General features: G+C 47.3%; 1 protein-coding gene across 2 annotated transcripts in view; it reads right to left on the reverse strand.

Moving 5' to 3' along the window:
• The window catches only part of Myzap (myocardial zonula adherens protein), a 93,752-nt gene that overhangs the window by 41,470 nt on the left and 36,129 nt on the right, over positions 1-16,153 (reverse strand). For both annotated transcript variants that reach the window (XM_057766997.1, XM_057766998.1), the window contains exons 6-10: positions 14,043-14,195; positions 11,684-11,809; positions 10,066-10,194; positions 7,678-7,757; positions 5,795-5,900 (exon numbers count right to left, since the gene is read on the reverse strand). In XM_057766997.1, the coding sequence (XP_057622980.1) occupies positions 5,795-5,900; positions 7,678-7,757; positions 10,066-10,194; positions 11,684-11,809; positions 14,043-14,195 (594 nt within the window). The remainder of the gene's footprint in view (positions 1-5,794; positions 5,901-7,677; positions 7,758-10,065; positions 10,195-11,683; positions 11,810-14,042; positions 14,196-16,153) is intronic.

The raw sequence follows: 16,153 nt of genomic DNA on the forward strand, positions 1-16,153 counted from the left end.
ACAACATGAAGCTCTACAAGGAAATAAGTCTGCTGTGTACTAGACACACCACACACACTCAAAAGACCCCAACACCCAACCTGTTCCCACCAACATCTGCCAACTTTGGAGGTCGAAGGTTCCCCAGGTGATTCTAGCTAAGTGGAGAAGCAGAAAAGGGAACATCATTTCTATCTTCACATGTTAACCAAACAGCTATGTTAGGGGGTAGGAAGGTGGCTCAGTGGATAGGGTGCTTGCTGCACAAGTGTAAAGACCTGAGTTCGAATCCCCAGCCTCCCCATAAAAAGTAAGGTGGGTGTGGTGGCCTCCCATAATCCTAATGACTGGGAAGTGGAGACAGGGGCTGCCTGGGGCAAGCTGACTAGCTAGACTAGCTGTATCAGTGAGTTCCGGGGTCAGTGGCAGACCTAGCCTCAGTAAATACAGCGAAGGGTGATCCAGAAAGACACGTGACATCAACCTCTGGCCTCCATATGCACACATGTGTTCATATGCATGCAAGCCCACGTATATACACAGACCAAAAGAAAGTCATCATGAAAAAGGGTGAGTAGGCCGGGCGGTGGTGGCGCACGCCTTTAATCCCAGCACTCGGGAGGCAGAGGCAGGCGGATCTCTGTGAGTTCGAGACCAGCCTGGTCTACAAGAGCTAGTTCCAGGACAGGCTCCAAAGCCACAGAGAAACCCTGTCTCGAAAAACCAAAAAAAAAAAGAAAAAAAAGAAAAAGGGTGAGTAATAAAATGAAAAGATGCTTAAGAGTCAACCTGGAAAGCGTTAGGGAGCAGACAATTGGCCTTACACAGTGCAAGACCTTACTGCTCCATACAGTGGAAGCCAAAAGACAGCAGCAGAAGCTGGGACAATCACTTTTATCTTAATCACTGCTCTGAAAAGTGATATTCATGTCAGGAAGGGGTGGTGCACGCCTTTAATCCCAGCACTTGGGAGGCAGAGTCTGGCGGATTTCAAGTTCGAGGGCCAGCCTGCTCTATGCAGTGAGTTCCAGGACAACAGAGGAATTCTGTCTCAAACAACAACACAAACAAACAAAAAGATATTCTACTGAGGTAGGGAAAATATATTGCTTAACACAAAAAGGTCTTTAAGAAACTCGGGAGTGAGAACTGAATATTTGGGGCTGATAAACAAGCCCACACTGAAGCTTTGTTTAAAGCTGTAGTTGCCAAAGTAGGACCAAAAATGACAGGAGACATCACCAAGGAGTCCCAGTCTGTGCTCAGACAAGCTTTGGGACGTCAAGGGAAAGAGGGAAAGCATCCCTGGCAGCAGCTGCACCACCAGGCTGCCTCTTCCTCTGGGTACCAGGTGTTGACAGATAAAAATACACTTCTCCACTGGAGTGGGAACTCAGCATTCCACAGTGGCTAAATCAGCACATAGTTTTTCTAAATGAAGCCCCAGTGACCTGGGGTGACTGAGTTGTGACTTTGTTGATTTTGTGACCGTGAAACTGGAGTCCTCAGTAAAAGCCACACCTATGCCAAAGGTTGTACAAGGCTGGATGACTGACGAAGGTTTGCTGGTTGTGGGGAGTAGGAATGTTGCAGATCCAGAGCCAAATTATCTTAGGCTGTTATTAATTGCCCAGCTTGGTCTGACCTAATACCCCTGTGACGACCAGGTAGGATCTTCTGAGATATATTAACCTAACCGATCATTAGTTTTCAACAACCCCACAGCTAAGGGTGTCAACAAACACCACCCGAGACCTGCCTGCCCGAGGATCCTAACAATGTACTTAAAAAGTGCCTTGATTTACGATTTCTTTCTCTTCTGTAACTATAAAGACTTTACAAAACAGCTAACCACATTGGAACATGGCATTTGGGGTAGCCTGAACATATGCATCCAGGTAGGGTCATTCAAAGCTGGTTCCAGAGTGAACTATCTCTTATTCCGTTTGAGGTGAGAGGTGTGTGTGTGTGTGTGTGTGTGTGTGTGTGTGTGTGTGTGTGTGGACTCTCTTTACATAACGACAAAGCCAAGATCACAGTAACAGATAATGTAAGAGAGAGAGTCTTTTATCTAAAGAACGTGGCAGGGCTAGTGAGATGGCTCTGTGGATAAATGCACTCGCTATACAAGCCTCGTGACCTGGGTTTGAGCCCTGGAACTCATTTAAAAGTGGAAGGAGGTACTGACTCCATACAGTTACCCTCTGACCTCTACATGTGCCTACTCACACACACGCACGCACATATGCATACACACAATCGAGAAAAAATAAAGAACATTATCAAACTCTGCAGATTTCCATCAACTGTCCCTGACGATCACACGGGGCCCAGGAGCAACACTAGCAAGCTCCTGGCTCGCTTTCTCACTTTGGAAGGGGTGCACCTGTGATCTGGGCTATTTCCTCTGAGCAGCCAGTATCTTAAATGTTGCCAGTGTTCTGAAAGACTCTACGCTTCCCTCAATGAGAGCGCCACCCAGTGGCTCTGGCCTGGCCTTGCACCAGAGTAACACCCCACCCCTTTTTCTAAGACCCCAGTCAGCCCAGCACCTTGACCATGTCCTCCTCAGACTCTCCACCCCCACCCCCAACTCCTGTCTCCTTTCCAGCCTGGTGGCTCCTCTGAACACGCTCATTTGTCCATGACACTCTTCCACACTTTTAACTTTAAACAACATAAGTGCCCACAATAATTAAGATTTCTTTTAAAAAACTATTCTTTTTCTGTAGGCGTGACCACTGTGCGCTGACAAACTTGGTTATTTTTGCTTCCTCATTTAAAGATCTTAAATTCAGAATACAGACTTTTAAAAAAAATCTCTGCTTTCGCTGTTAAAGCCCAGGCAGCTGGTAGGTGGCATCAGTGCCACTCACCGAGCTCTCCTGACGGTGCGTGCTGGTTCATGGCATAGACCGATCTCCCACAACTTAATGCAAGAAGTTTGCATGGGAAATGTGAAATAAAAGGCATGGCTATCAATCTTTGCACACGTCCCTGTTTAAACACACACTCGCATATGCAGGCCCAGCCTTCTGTATCCATGGGATTCATACCACGGATTCAACCACCTTCAGATTAAAAATAGTTGAAAAAATGAAATTTCCTCTGTGCTGAACATATACAGATTTTTCTCCTCATCATTATCCTCTAAAAAAATACAGAGAGAAGCAGCAATTTATACTGTATTCAGTACTGTAAGTAATCTAGAATGATTTCAAACACACAGAAGGGAGACTGTGGAGGTGGCTCAGCAGTCAAAGAGCACTTGCTGCTGCTCACAACCGCTGTAACTCCAGCTCCAGGGGATCTGACGCCCTCTGCTGGATGAAACAAGCAGTGAACTCATACAACACAAACACACAAACACACACAAAGACACACACACAAATACACACACATACACACAATCACACTCACACAATACACACACATCACAAGTAATCTTTTTAAAAAATACATAGGAGCTACAGAGAAACCCTGTCTTGAAAAACCAAAAAAAAAAAAAAATACATAGGAGGATTGCAGCTGTAGTATATATATGAGTATATATATATATATGAGACTTGAGTATGCAAAAATGCTGGGATCCTTGAAATATTCTGGAACAAAATTCCTCAGAACTGAGATACTGAGAGCCAAACTGTGTGTGTGTTTATGTTTCTTCACAACCCAGATTCTGAACTTATCTGAAAGTGCCTTTAAAAAAACTCTCGGACTTTGGTGTCAGTCGCAATGCCTGATAGACAACTGACCCAAAAGCCAATCAACCCGAGGCTAACTCAGAGCCTCTCTAGTACACACACGAACAATACACACCCCTGGTGTGAGGAAAGAGAAATGGTAGCCCCAGAGAGAACCACGCAAATTAAGACACCACCCTGCATCCAACTTTAAATGCGGGAAACTCAGAGGTGGAGAAGATGCGCTCTGATAGCCAAGGTCCATCAAGATGACAGACGCCTTCCCTTGGCAAACACACTTCTGCCCGTGCTGGGGTGGGGTGGCATGGGTTCTCGTCCGTCACTGTTCTGATGGTCCCACACGAGTGCATGAGTTCGAGAAGGTGCAGTTTGGCTCCTCCCCTCTTCTGCTGCCCTGCGCACTCTTGCGTGCGAGCCATACAAGACTCCACTCGGTATGACTGACTTCTCATTTGGAGACAAAATTTTATCTACTGTGGATGTTTATTCTAGACCTAATAAAACAGACTGTCCCTCCCACCCTCATAATTCCCTGACTTTACCTCTACCACAGGAACACCTGGCATCTTCTAGACTGCCAAAGTAGGTATGCTTTTAATTTTATCTGTCATGTATAAATTTATTGAAAAGAGATACACTTTAAATATTAATGATTCATTCAAAACTTGTCATAGAGCTGGGGAGACCTCAGTTGGTCATGTGCTTTCTTACAAGTATGAGGATCAGAATCCAACCCCAGAACCTATGGAAAGGCTAGGTGTGGTGATCCAGACTAGCTATGGTGGTACAGGCTTGGTGTGGTTGTACAGACTAGATGTGGTGATACAGGCTAGCTACGGTGGTACAGGCTAGGTGTGGTGATACAGGCTAGGTATGGTGGTACAGGTTAGGTGTGGGGATACAGGCTAGGTATGGTGGTACAGGCTAGGTGTGGTGGTACAGGCTAGATGTGGTTCTACACACTTGCAACCCCAGCCCTGAGGAAGTGGAGACAGGAGGATGCCTGAGGCTTACTGGCCAGCCAGAATGGCCTAATTGGCAAGTTTCAGGCCAGTAAGAGACCCTGTCTCCAGAAATATGGTGAATGGTGCCTGAGGCAAAACAGCAAGGTTGTCTCCTGATCTTCACACACCTGCACACACATGGAACATGCATGTACATGAGCACATGCATACACAGGCATACATGCAATGGACACATATTTTAAAGTAGTGATTATTGTAAGTAAAAGAGCTTTTCCTGTTTTCTTCTGTCAACCAAACATTTTATTCATTTGACTTTATTCTTCAAGTTAAAGGATTAGACCCTAGATATTCTTAGAACCCTTACTTATATATTCTTATGACAGTTACTCTTATTTTTCTATCAGATTTTTCTATCCAATTTTTTTCTACCAATTTTTTTAAATTAAGGAAGAAACATCTACAATGACAGTGTGGCCAGCTTTAACCACACGCAGATTTTCGTTTACCAAGTATCACAAGAAAGGGAGGCAGAGCACCATAAGCCAAGGCAAAATCATTTCCTTTTTTTCTTAGAGAACTACGTGTTCAACCTACCTGCTTTTCTTCTCATTTAGAAAACACAGAGAGTGATAAACTTCCCCAGCAGATTAAACATCTAACTTTTTATATTCCACAGGAGAGAAAGGATTCAGAATAGAAAAGATGGAGAAGAAACAAGAGTGAGGACTGAGCGAGGACACAGGGAGCATCAGGAGAACAGAACAAAAGGGGCAGAACCACAGGAGGACTCCCAGGAGCAGAGACAGGACACAGCAGCTGGTGCAGAAGATGAGGGTGGGTTTGGGAGATGCACAGAAACCTGAGCTGAGGTCACTTCTGTCACCTTTCGTCCCCTAAACTATAGGCCTCTCCTGTGGTACCACCAGCTTTGGAGACTGTATGCACTGTGAACTGCACTTGGCCAACACTTCCGTCTAGAGAAAAGCCTCCTTAGAAAGAATAATCATTGGTCCACACGACACACAAGGGAAGCTGTCCCTTTGGGCTGTGATGACAGTGGCCTGGGCAGTCACGTGTGAGCTGGAGTGGTATCTTTTCCCCGCCACAGGAAGCTGTCCTGGGTCCCAGGCTTCCGTGAGAGCTTACCTCCTCCACCATCTGCTTGACTTTCTTCTGCTGGCAATGCACCATGTCATCCAGGTGCCTGATCCGCTCTCGGAGGCTGGCGGATGCCTCCTCCAGCTGCTGGTACCTAAGGGGAAAAAGAAGTTCTGAGCCCTGACCCAGAACAGTCATGGAAAGAGACTGCCACTGCATTATAGAAGCATTGCAAGAACAAAAACTCAAACTCAAGCCACGCCCTCCTCCCCGTGGACTCTAGGGATCAACTTAGAATCAATATCACCCCAGAAAGAGCACAGACATCCTTCAGGTCCCCTCCTCAAGTTTCACTTTGTATAATGACATTCCTGGGGCAGATGAGTTTTTTCTCTACTGACAGGCATGAAAGGATTTCTGCTTGGGGTTAGTACACACTGGGATATGCAATTACTGACCTTAATTAGGGGAGTCTAAAAACCCAGTGAAGCCCCTGAAATCAAAGGTGGAGTCCAGGAAAGCCTGCAGCCAGTACTGCTGTGCCCATCACTTACTGAACAAACAAGGCCCACGTGGAAAGCCCTTTGCTGCAACACTGTCCTGCACCACAGAACATTTCTGAGCTTTTTTAGAGACATTATTCTGCCTTTGCTTGGCTCAAACCAACCAAAAGGAGCTGGCAGATGACTGTGTTCTGTGTGTCATGAGAGCAGAACCCTGGAAGAATGTTCTGGGTCTCGGCCCCATTTCCCAGCAACACCAGGTCCTTCATTAGCACCAAAGTAAAAATTAGTAAGGACCCCTACAACTTTGGAAACTCTCGAGTTACAGGAGAAGGGTGAGCGAGCCGGTGCAGCAGCTAGAGGTGCTTGCGGCTAAGCCTGGTGATCTGAGATTGATTCCCCACACGACCCATGTGACAAAGGAAAGAATTCCTGAGAGTTGTCTTCTGACCTCCACACCCATGTCATGGAACAACTGCAAAATATACACACACCTGCACAATAAATAAATAAACATAATTTTTTTAACTGAGGAAAACATTTTTTCCCAGCACATACTATGCCAATGTGATAGCAGAGACACCTGATCCACATTCCACACTGAGAAGAAGAGTTTCCATGCGACAGTTAGGCTGAGAGCCTCCGGGTAACTTGCCCAAGTGCTCCAATCATCCCAGCTTTGCTTTCCTTCCTCTCAGTCTTTTGATTTCTAGAAAAGACCACGTACGGCTCCTGTATTTTCCATCCAGGGTTTCACAAAGGGCAATGCAAGGCTTGAGGACAAGCACCACTTTAAAGTTAACTGCCAGGACGAATGGTGTCACAGCTGACGAGTTATCTCATTAACAGGTGTATCCTGTGAGCTCAGGGTCATGAGCGCACAGAGACCGAACGTCTGTGTTTGTGGCCATCTTTGATGCATCCCGCTGAACTAACAGCCAGCCTTGGTCAATGAGATGTGACTGTAAGCTTCTGAAGGAACTGGATCCACACTGGGTGTTCTCAGTCAATGTCATACTTATATAGGTCGGTACTAAGGGAGGACCACGTGAATGAAAACACAAGAGTCAAGTGAGCTAGCCAAAGCAGGGCACATGGTGTTGGGGACATGGCTCAGTGGGTAGGGGAGGACTCGTTGGGCAAGCATGAAGACCTGAGTTCAAATCCCCAGTACTCCTGTAAAACGCTGAGCACAGCTATGGGGTAGAGTGTTGTAGGAGGGGGGACAGAAGGATAAGCAGGGTTTTCTGGCTTCTAGCCTAGCTCCAGGTTCATGGAGAGACCCGAGATCAAGAAAATAAGGTAGAAAGTGGTGGGAACAGGACACCAGACATCTTCCTCTGGCCTCTGTATGCATGAACACACACACGTGCATACAACACACACAGAAAACACCCACAACACCAATGTGTGTGTCTACCACCTCACCTGTCCTTGTCAGAATCTGCAATCTCCCCCGACATTTCTGTTTCATGTTCAAGGAGCTGCAGCTGGAGTTGATGCCGTTCCTAAAACAGACATTATAAAATGGAGTCAGATAGAGCCAAATGGAGCCAGACAGAAGCTGAACCCCAAAATGCCCAGCTCTGGTGTGTCCGAGTCTGCACATCACCCCCTGCATGTCACACATCTACTAGCCCAGTGCTCAAAACTCAAAGGGGCCAATGCATAGACATACTTATGGATTAGACAAAACACTCCAATCAAATCACATGAGCACCAGCGCAGGCTCTCTCTCTCTCTCTCTCTCTCTCTCTCTCTCTCTCGAGAGAGAGAGAGAGAGAGAGAGAGAGAGAGAGAGAGAGAGAGAGAGAGAGAGAGAGTCTCTTTGTGTAACCCTAGCTGTTCTAAAACACACTGTAGACCAGGTTGGCCTCACACTCAGAGATCCGCCTGCCTCTGCCTTCTGACTGCTGAGATTAAAGGTGTGCACTACCACCACCCAGTTTGAAAATGTATATTTCAAACTAATGATAAAAGTGTCATAAATCAGTGGCCTGTGGCATTGTACAATTCTTGATTGTTTTCAAAGTCTTCCAGCAAAGAAGCTCTGAAAATCTGGCAATGTCCTCTGGACCAATCCAGTCACGTTTACACAGGGGTAGTCACAAATAAAACAGATACTTATAGCCATTATGGCCAGAACAATGGTCCCTCCCCCCACATAAAGAAGTTCAGAGTTAATCCCTTGTAAACACATCATCTCACACAGAAGGGGAACTTTGCCAGCATGGTTAATGATCGGGAGAGTCTCTTACTAGGGGAGACAGCAGAGTTCAAATCAGGGGGCTAGGAAGATGTTCCGTGGCTGACTCTGATGCCAGGGTATAGGCACAAGCTGAGTAGTACAGGTAGTGCCCAGGAGTTATAAAGGGCAAGGAAATCGACTTTGTCTTAGAACTTCCAAACACCTGCCAACATCGTCGTTCTGGGACGTCTCACCTCCGGAACAGAAGCTGACTTTTCGGCAATTTATTTCAGTGGCAAAAGAAACACAGGTGTATCAAGCTATGCGCTTCATGCACTTTGCTGAATACATAGACATACATGTGTAAATTTCAGTTTACCCCAAACAGTAAGAATATGTGCAATTACTTCTTTGAAAAGAAAAAGCAGGAAAATGTTAATAAAAGTACAGTGGCTGTCATCGTTGGCATGATAGTACAGATATTATAGATATTAATATAGCCCGGTCCCTTAAAACACATTTGCTGGTTAATGGCGAGGTGTTGCTTTGAGCGCTCCTCTGAGAAGGCTGTGCCTCACTTCTACTCACAGTAATTCCTACCCAAACAACTGTACGAGTTACATAGGCTCCAAACTAAATGGTGAGATTCTGTTTTCAGAGTGGGAGAGGGAAAAGAACCTATAATCATGCCCATCAGAGGTGTGAAGGCCTGGGTGGCAAGCCAGTAAGGAGAAGTCAGAGACCCATCCTCATATCTATCTGAAGCCGAGACAGGGCCTTGCTCCATCATTAGGTTGGGGGTCCCAGCTTGCAGAGTCTGGCACTTGGTGCTAATGACATCATGTCCATGATGGGTCAGTGCTATCAGCACCTTCCAGAAACTAGACCCAGCTTTGGCCCTCAACTCCAAAAGTTCACCCAGAAGTCAGCTGTCAGCTGCTCACTGTCACCATGCCTTCTCCTCCTCTCCTTCCTTCCTGTCTTTCCTCTTCCACTTCCTGCCTCATTTCTGCAGCCCAGCCCAAGACTAGCTTGTCAATGCTGTAAGCCCCCACCCCGTTGTCAGCCTGTTTACCACACACAGATGAGTTTACTACCCTATCTCATTCAGGTCCCAGGCGTGTCATGGAAAAGTCAACCTGTCCCAGACACATGCCCCAGAAACAAGAGGGGTGGGGTGCTGATGGAGCCTCCAAATACATTGCCTCATCAGGTTAAATGACAAGTATGTCTTGAGATCCCACACAGCTAGCTGCTGCAATATTAATCTGTAGAAAGAATTTTACAGGTGACTTTTTTTTTAATGTATCAAAATAATTTTGATAGGCTAAGCTGGCATTTGCCTAATACACACACAAGGCCGTGGGTTCGATTGCCAACACTACAGAAACAAACAACAATAAGAACAGTTACCAGAGAGGAGGACAAGAAAGTTGTTCAGCTCCCTTCTGTGTTAATTAGGCTGTATTGTACTGAAAACTGGAGGTTGAGAGGAGATAGTACTGAGGCTTCTGACTCTAGGCAGGTCTTGAAGAAGGTGTGGGGCCAGGGGGACTGGACAGATGGGTAGCAGGCCAAGGGGGACTGGACAGTGGTGGGGGGCAGCAGGTTCAGGCTGCATCATTTACCTTCTCCATTCGCTCAATCAACCTGTCCAGCTCCCCAATCCTCTGGTCTTTCTCCTCCAGGCTGAGCTCAGCTGCCTCCATCTTTTTATTGGCCTCTTCGATCGCTTTCAGGAAGCTATTGGTTTCCTCCTGCAATAGGCACACACTCTCCTCAGCAAGGCCCCGATACCCGGGTGACTCACCTACGTGCAGACAGTGCCTCACTGGGTCATCATCTCCCTGTGAAAGCATTATCCTGGGGTCCACGTTTATCACAGGGAGTGAACTCTACTGTTAAGAGTCTGATTTCACCTCTGAACAAAGCACATCGTGTAGCTATTCTTCTTCAACTTTATTTAAGATTTTATACTGATTTTATTTTGTGTATGGGGGGTACGGGTTCCAGGGTACGTGTGTGGAGGTCAGAAGTGTGGAGAGGATAGCCTTCAATGCTCCCTCCTTCCACCATGGGGGCTTCAGGATGAGCTCAGCTTATCACCTTGGCAGTGGGCATCTTTACCTGCTGAGCACTCTCATTGGCCCCTCGTGTGGCTTTTCAATGGACCCAGTAACTCTCTAAAAGCTTACGTTCCAAAGGTATGAAAAATAAACAAAACAAAATAGCCTATGAAGGCTTAAATAATATTGTACACATGCTCAGAGCGTCGCTGTGTGGGCCATCATGCTACTGGAACAGAATGAGGAAATCCCAGATCTTTCTCCCACCATGCAATGTGTCAAGTTACTCTTATGGAAAAACCCAAACATCTGGTGCACTGATTAAACCTCCAAGGACACCGATAAACCAGACACAGAGAGACTCCTCCAAAGACTGTGGGCCCTCCAAGAGAGGCTGAGATGTGAGTCTGCGTCTAGTCAGAGGCACAGTCCAATCCCACAGGAGGAGGAAGGGAGAATGAACGGCTTTCTGAGGACAAGAGTCACTTCTAGCTGTGGGAATGGCAGACCTCAGGATGGGGAGGGTGGAGCTTCCAAGGGTGGGGCAATGGAATAATCCAGGATGGGAACATGGGAGGAACAAACAGAGTAAACCCACAAACCCAGGATCTACTTGGATGTGGGTTAATGGTTCTATTAGCTGGAAAAATGTGTATTTCGAGACAGAGACTGTGGAGATTTTACTCCAGGAGGAAGAAAAATGGGGGTGAATAAACAATCAAATAAATCCCCTGGGCTGGGGCGTTAGCTCAGTGAGTGAAGAGCCTGGTGTGTGAGCATGAGGACCTGAGTTTAGATTCCTAGCATGAGGTAAAAGCTGGGCACGGCAGTGCATGCCTGTGACCCCAGCACTGTGGAGGCTAACACAGGGCTACGGGGGTGGGTAGTCTGGGCCAAGACTAAATGGCAAGCTCCAAGCTTGGGTCAAATGGCAGAGGCACACTACCAGCATCTATCTGTCGCCTCTACAAGTGCACACATGAGCAAGAACACCTGTATATACAGTGCACACATGCATATAACACACACATGAAATAGACAGTGAACGAGTGAATGAATGAATGAATGAATCCCGACTCCTCTCCACATCCAACCTCATGACTCCATTTGAGGACTAAACTTTTCTGTTAAACCTGCGAGCCACATCCCACATATTCTGTTCAGAGAGGCACACACGCACCAGGAGCACCTCCTTCTCGGCAGTGTGCTTGCGCTGCGCCTCCTGCAGTTTCTCCTCATACTGGCTGTACAGCTTCCTCGTCATCTCCCGCATCACCTCAGCGTTGGCTTCTTGAGACGACTCCACCTGCAAAGAGTCTCATTGCAGAACTGCAGCCTGGACCTTGCCCCTCTCATGTCTCTACACACAGAGGTCAGAACATGACTCCCAGGGTCTGTAGTTGACCAGAGCAGCAGGCGGGAGGGCAGGGGGAGAGAGAGAGCAGCGCACAGCACACACCAGTCCAAGATGGCGCTGTACACTGAGCTATTTAGGGTGACAGGGACAAAGTGTTTCAGAGAACAAATCTTTCCGGAGGTCACTTCTTGGGGCTGGGGAGATGGGCTAAGTAAAGTTTTTCTAGAACCCAAGCAGAGATAAAGAGAGAGAAGCAGCCAGGCGTGGTGGCTTACACAGGCAGACGATTCCTGGGGCTCACTGACCAGACAGCTATAAACAGCCAGCCTCAGGTCCAGTGAGCGACTGAAAGAGAAGATGGACAGCTCCTGAGCAATTGAAGTTAACCTCTGACCTACACCCAGACAGACAGACATGTGCATCCACACACATGCACATATGTACACACGTATGCTCAGATTATTTTAAAGATAACTTGTCTAATCATTCCCATTCATTGCCTGACCAGCCCATCTGTAAGTCAGGCCTCTTTAAGAACAAATGAGAAATCCGCACTCATCTTTCCCACACCGTGTGCTTTCCGAGCTGTTGTCTTTGGGAGAATCTTGGCCTGGTGGGGCCACGGGGCTGGGAGCCTTTAGTAGCCAGTCAGGGCAGGCACGGCTGCAGAGAGTCTTTGGAGCTGGGGTGGCTGGGGTGGGACTCCAGGAATGGTGTCTCCTTTCTGGCCTTCAGTAAAGATATCACACCACTGACCCAAGGCTGCTGTGGGTGGGCACTTGCCCCTCCTATCAGGCTTCTGCTTGTCCAAGATGCCTGAGCACGTGAGCGCCTCATCTCTGGGAAAGGGAGGTGTCCTTTGGCCTTAATAACTTGCCTAGTGTTTACTCCAAAGCCGTGACAAGTCCCTCTTGACGCCCTTGAATACTCATCTCTGGGAAAGTGTCAGCACTGAGAAGCCACAGGATGGAAATTCACGAGCAAAAGTTATTAGCTTAGAACGCAGGTCCAACCCCACACTCCTTTCTACTGCACAAGGGCCATGGAAAAGGGCTCTGCTTGAGACCTATTCAAGCTGCATTCCAGTCACGTGAGGCACCTAGAGTCCCTGCAACCTCTTTCATTCTTAGTTTGAAGGATAAAGTTTGAAGGAAGAGTGGAGAAAAACCTTTTGAGCTCCAGTGTTCAGGAGCAAATTCAGCATCGGTCTCTAAAACAGGTCACTGTAGGCTGGACACAAGGGACCTGGACTGTCAGGCTGCCTAGCCATGCCTGGTGACCTACCACCTCAGAGCAGACAGCAAGAGAGTGGACAGACCCAAAGGTAGGTGCTCAGTAAGTGCTTGTGGACTGAACAGGCACGCGAAGATTCCATTCAGGAACTGCTGACTTCCTTCACAACAATCTTTTTTAATTTTCAAAGTAACTCCTAGAGAGAAATAGAATGTATAAAACTGTCCAACAGAAAGACTGGCCTGGGGCTGGAGAGATGGCTCAGCAGTTAAGAGCACTTTCTGGTCTTCCAGAGGCCCCGAGTTCCCTTCTCGGTTCCCACATAAGGGACTCACAATTGCCTGTAACTCCAGCTCAGAGGGATCTGTGGGCACGGCACTCAGGTTTATAAACCACACTCAGATACATACATAGATACATAATCTAAAAACTGAAAGAGTTGCCTTATTTGAAGGGAAAGCAAAGAGGGGCTGAAGTATTCTGCCCAAGCCTGACCCCACTGTCGCTGTAATAGCAGGACCCCAGAGGCAAATGACAGAGTCTGCCGTGCAGCATGGCAGACGCAGGGAAGGACGCACTGCCAGACGGTTTTCCTGAGTTATCAGCAGCTCCACCCTTCACTAGCACACGCTGGCTTAGGCAATAAGTTATACATGATCCGCAGAACAGCTTAAGGCTGCACAAAACACAGCTTGAAAACCACAGTATTGGAGGAGGGGCTTGTGAGTCCACACCCTTTCTTGACACTGTAGGCTAAGAAAGGCATGCCTCCGATATCTGTGCAGCACCCCAACTCTTAGGCAACACCCCAAGGAGGCAGACACCTCCTTGCCACCTTCAGACCATGGCTGTGGGTAAGGAAGTCTAACGAGAAAGAGAATGGAGAAACAGAGACGGAAAGTTAAAGAGAGGAGCGAGAGGTCAGTGGGAACAAGGCCAGTTGCTGTACCTTCATTTTCAGCAGCTGGTTTTCCATTTGCGCAGCCTCCAACTGCCTCTGCTTCTCCCGCAGCTTGTCCATGGACGCTTCATAAGTCTGCTGCAGATGTCTGATCTGATCCTTGATGTTGCTGTTTTCCAAGGTCACATCCACAAGGGTTTTCTATTTGGGTGAAAATTAAAAGCCCAGATAGAGTGGTATGAGAACCCACAGGCGCGTCATCCCACTCTGGGTGATGCTGCAGCAGCTCCCGGGTCGGGGACCTATCCCACTGTGGTTTAGTGGACCACAGCTTCTCGACCATCCCCAACAGCTGTGGGCCATTAGCTTGCCACTGCTTAGGATGGGAAGATGGATTAATTAGAATCTTTCTCAGGGAAAGTGCTCATAATAGTATCATTTCCCACGGGGTGAGCGTGTGTAAAGTAATAAACACAGGCCAATCCCACTCATAAATCCAAACCATGATACCTTTTACTACATAACAGAATTGAGATTTATTTCTATTTTGTTGTGTCCCTGTCTTTTCTATATTTCCACGATAAAATAAGCAAAAACCAAAGTGTTTTATAGACTAGAGATAAAGTCAACAACTTTGCCTGACAAGTGTCAAGTCAAGAGCCTGTGAAGGGGGCCGCAGATGTGGTTCAGATGATCGTGTGCTGCTAAGTCAGCTCGACACAAGCCAGGGTCATCTAGGAAAGGGGAATCTTGATTGAGAAAATGCCTCCTTCAGACTGGCTTGTGGGCAAGCCTGTGGTATATTTTCTTGATTGATCATCAATGTGAGGATGCACAGCGCACTGTGGGCTGTGCTGCCCCTGGGCAGGAGGTTCTGGATTACCTAAGGAAACAGGCGAAGCAGAGCTCCGCCACACTCTGCTTCAGCCCCTGCCTCCAGGTCTGAATAAACCCAGCCCGCACACAGTCCAGGGTCCACTCCCAGCACTGCATACATGACGCGTGATGGCTCAGGCCTGTAATCATACCACTTAACAAGTACAGTCAGGAAGGTCAAATTTAAGGTCACCCTGGGCTACATAGTGAGTTTGAAGCCAGCCTGAGCTACATGAGACCACGTCTTGGGGGGAAAATGCTGTTGACTGTCTGCTGCTGCAGGACACTCGTGTGGTCAGAACTTATTAAACTAATAATGCTGCTCTTTGTTGCTTCTGTTTCTATTTAATAGGAGAGAAATGATTCCCATAGTCCTGTACTCTCCACATTGGACACAGGGTGTGGGCTTTACCTGCAACTTTGGGAGGCAAGACTCAGAACCTGGTGCGGATGGTGCCGTGAAATAAGTTTTTTGCCTGCTGTGAAGATGTGTCTTTGCCAAGGCACCTTCTGATTGGTTTAATAAAAGAGCTGACCGGCCAATAACTAGGCAGGTTGAAATTAGTCAGGATTTGTTGTGTGTGTCAGGGGAGAGGATGGGGAAGGAAGGGAGTCACCAGCCAGATGCAGAGGAAACAGGAGATGAACATGCCATGATGAAAAAAGGTACCTCCACATGGCAGAATGTAGATAAGAAATATGAGTTAATTTAAGTTGTAAAACCTAGTTAGCAACAAGCCTAAGCTATTGGCTGAGTATTTATAACTGATAAATTTCTGTGTGGTTATTTGAGATGTGACTGGTGAGACAGAGCCTAACAGAACAGAGGAAGTCCACCTACAAGGTGGCAGGCCTATCTCCTCTGTCCTCTGACGGATGGCTGGTCTCTGAAGATTCTCCACCACTCCTCGTTGGACAGCAACATACCTAAACCCACTTGAATCACTTTAGAAATTGTCATGAGACGCGAAAAGTTACCAAAGGAAACACTGAAGTCATTGGAAGATTCCAGGGCTGCAGAAGACGTCTAGTCTAACGTGCAAGTCCTTCTGGGAGAAAATGGATGCACAAACACTTAGCCTTGACCAAGAGACCAGATTTGTCTAATCCTGTCTCTACCACTAACTAGACACTTCATGCCGTTGATCTCTGCTGGCCTCAGTGTATCCACAGGAGTCAGGGTTTGGAGCCCTTTACCGTCTGCCCAGCTCTGCCTTTCTAAGAACTGAAGCCAAGAGTCTGGTCTCTGTCAATAACGACAAACACAGGTAGAAGGGACAAGT

Source organism: Chionomys nivalis, chromosome 4 (genome assembly GCF_950005125.1).
Source record: "Chionomys nivalis chromosome 4, mChiNiv1.1, whole genome shotgun sequence".
Taxonomy (NCBI): Eukaryota; Metazoa; Chordata; class Mammalia; order Rodentia; family Cricetidae; genus Chionomys; species Chionomys nivalis.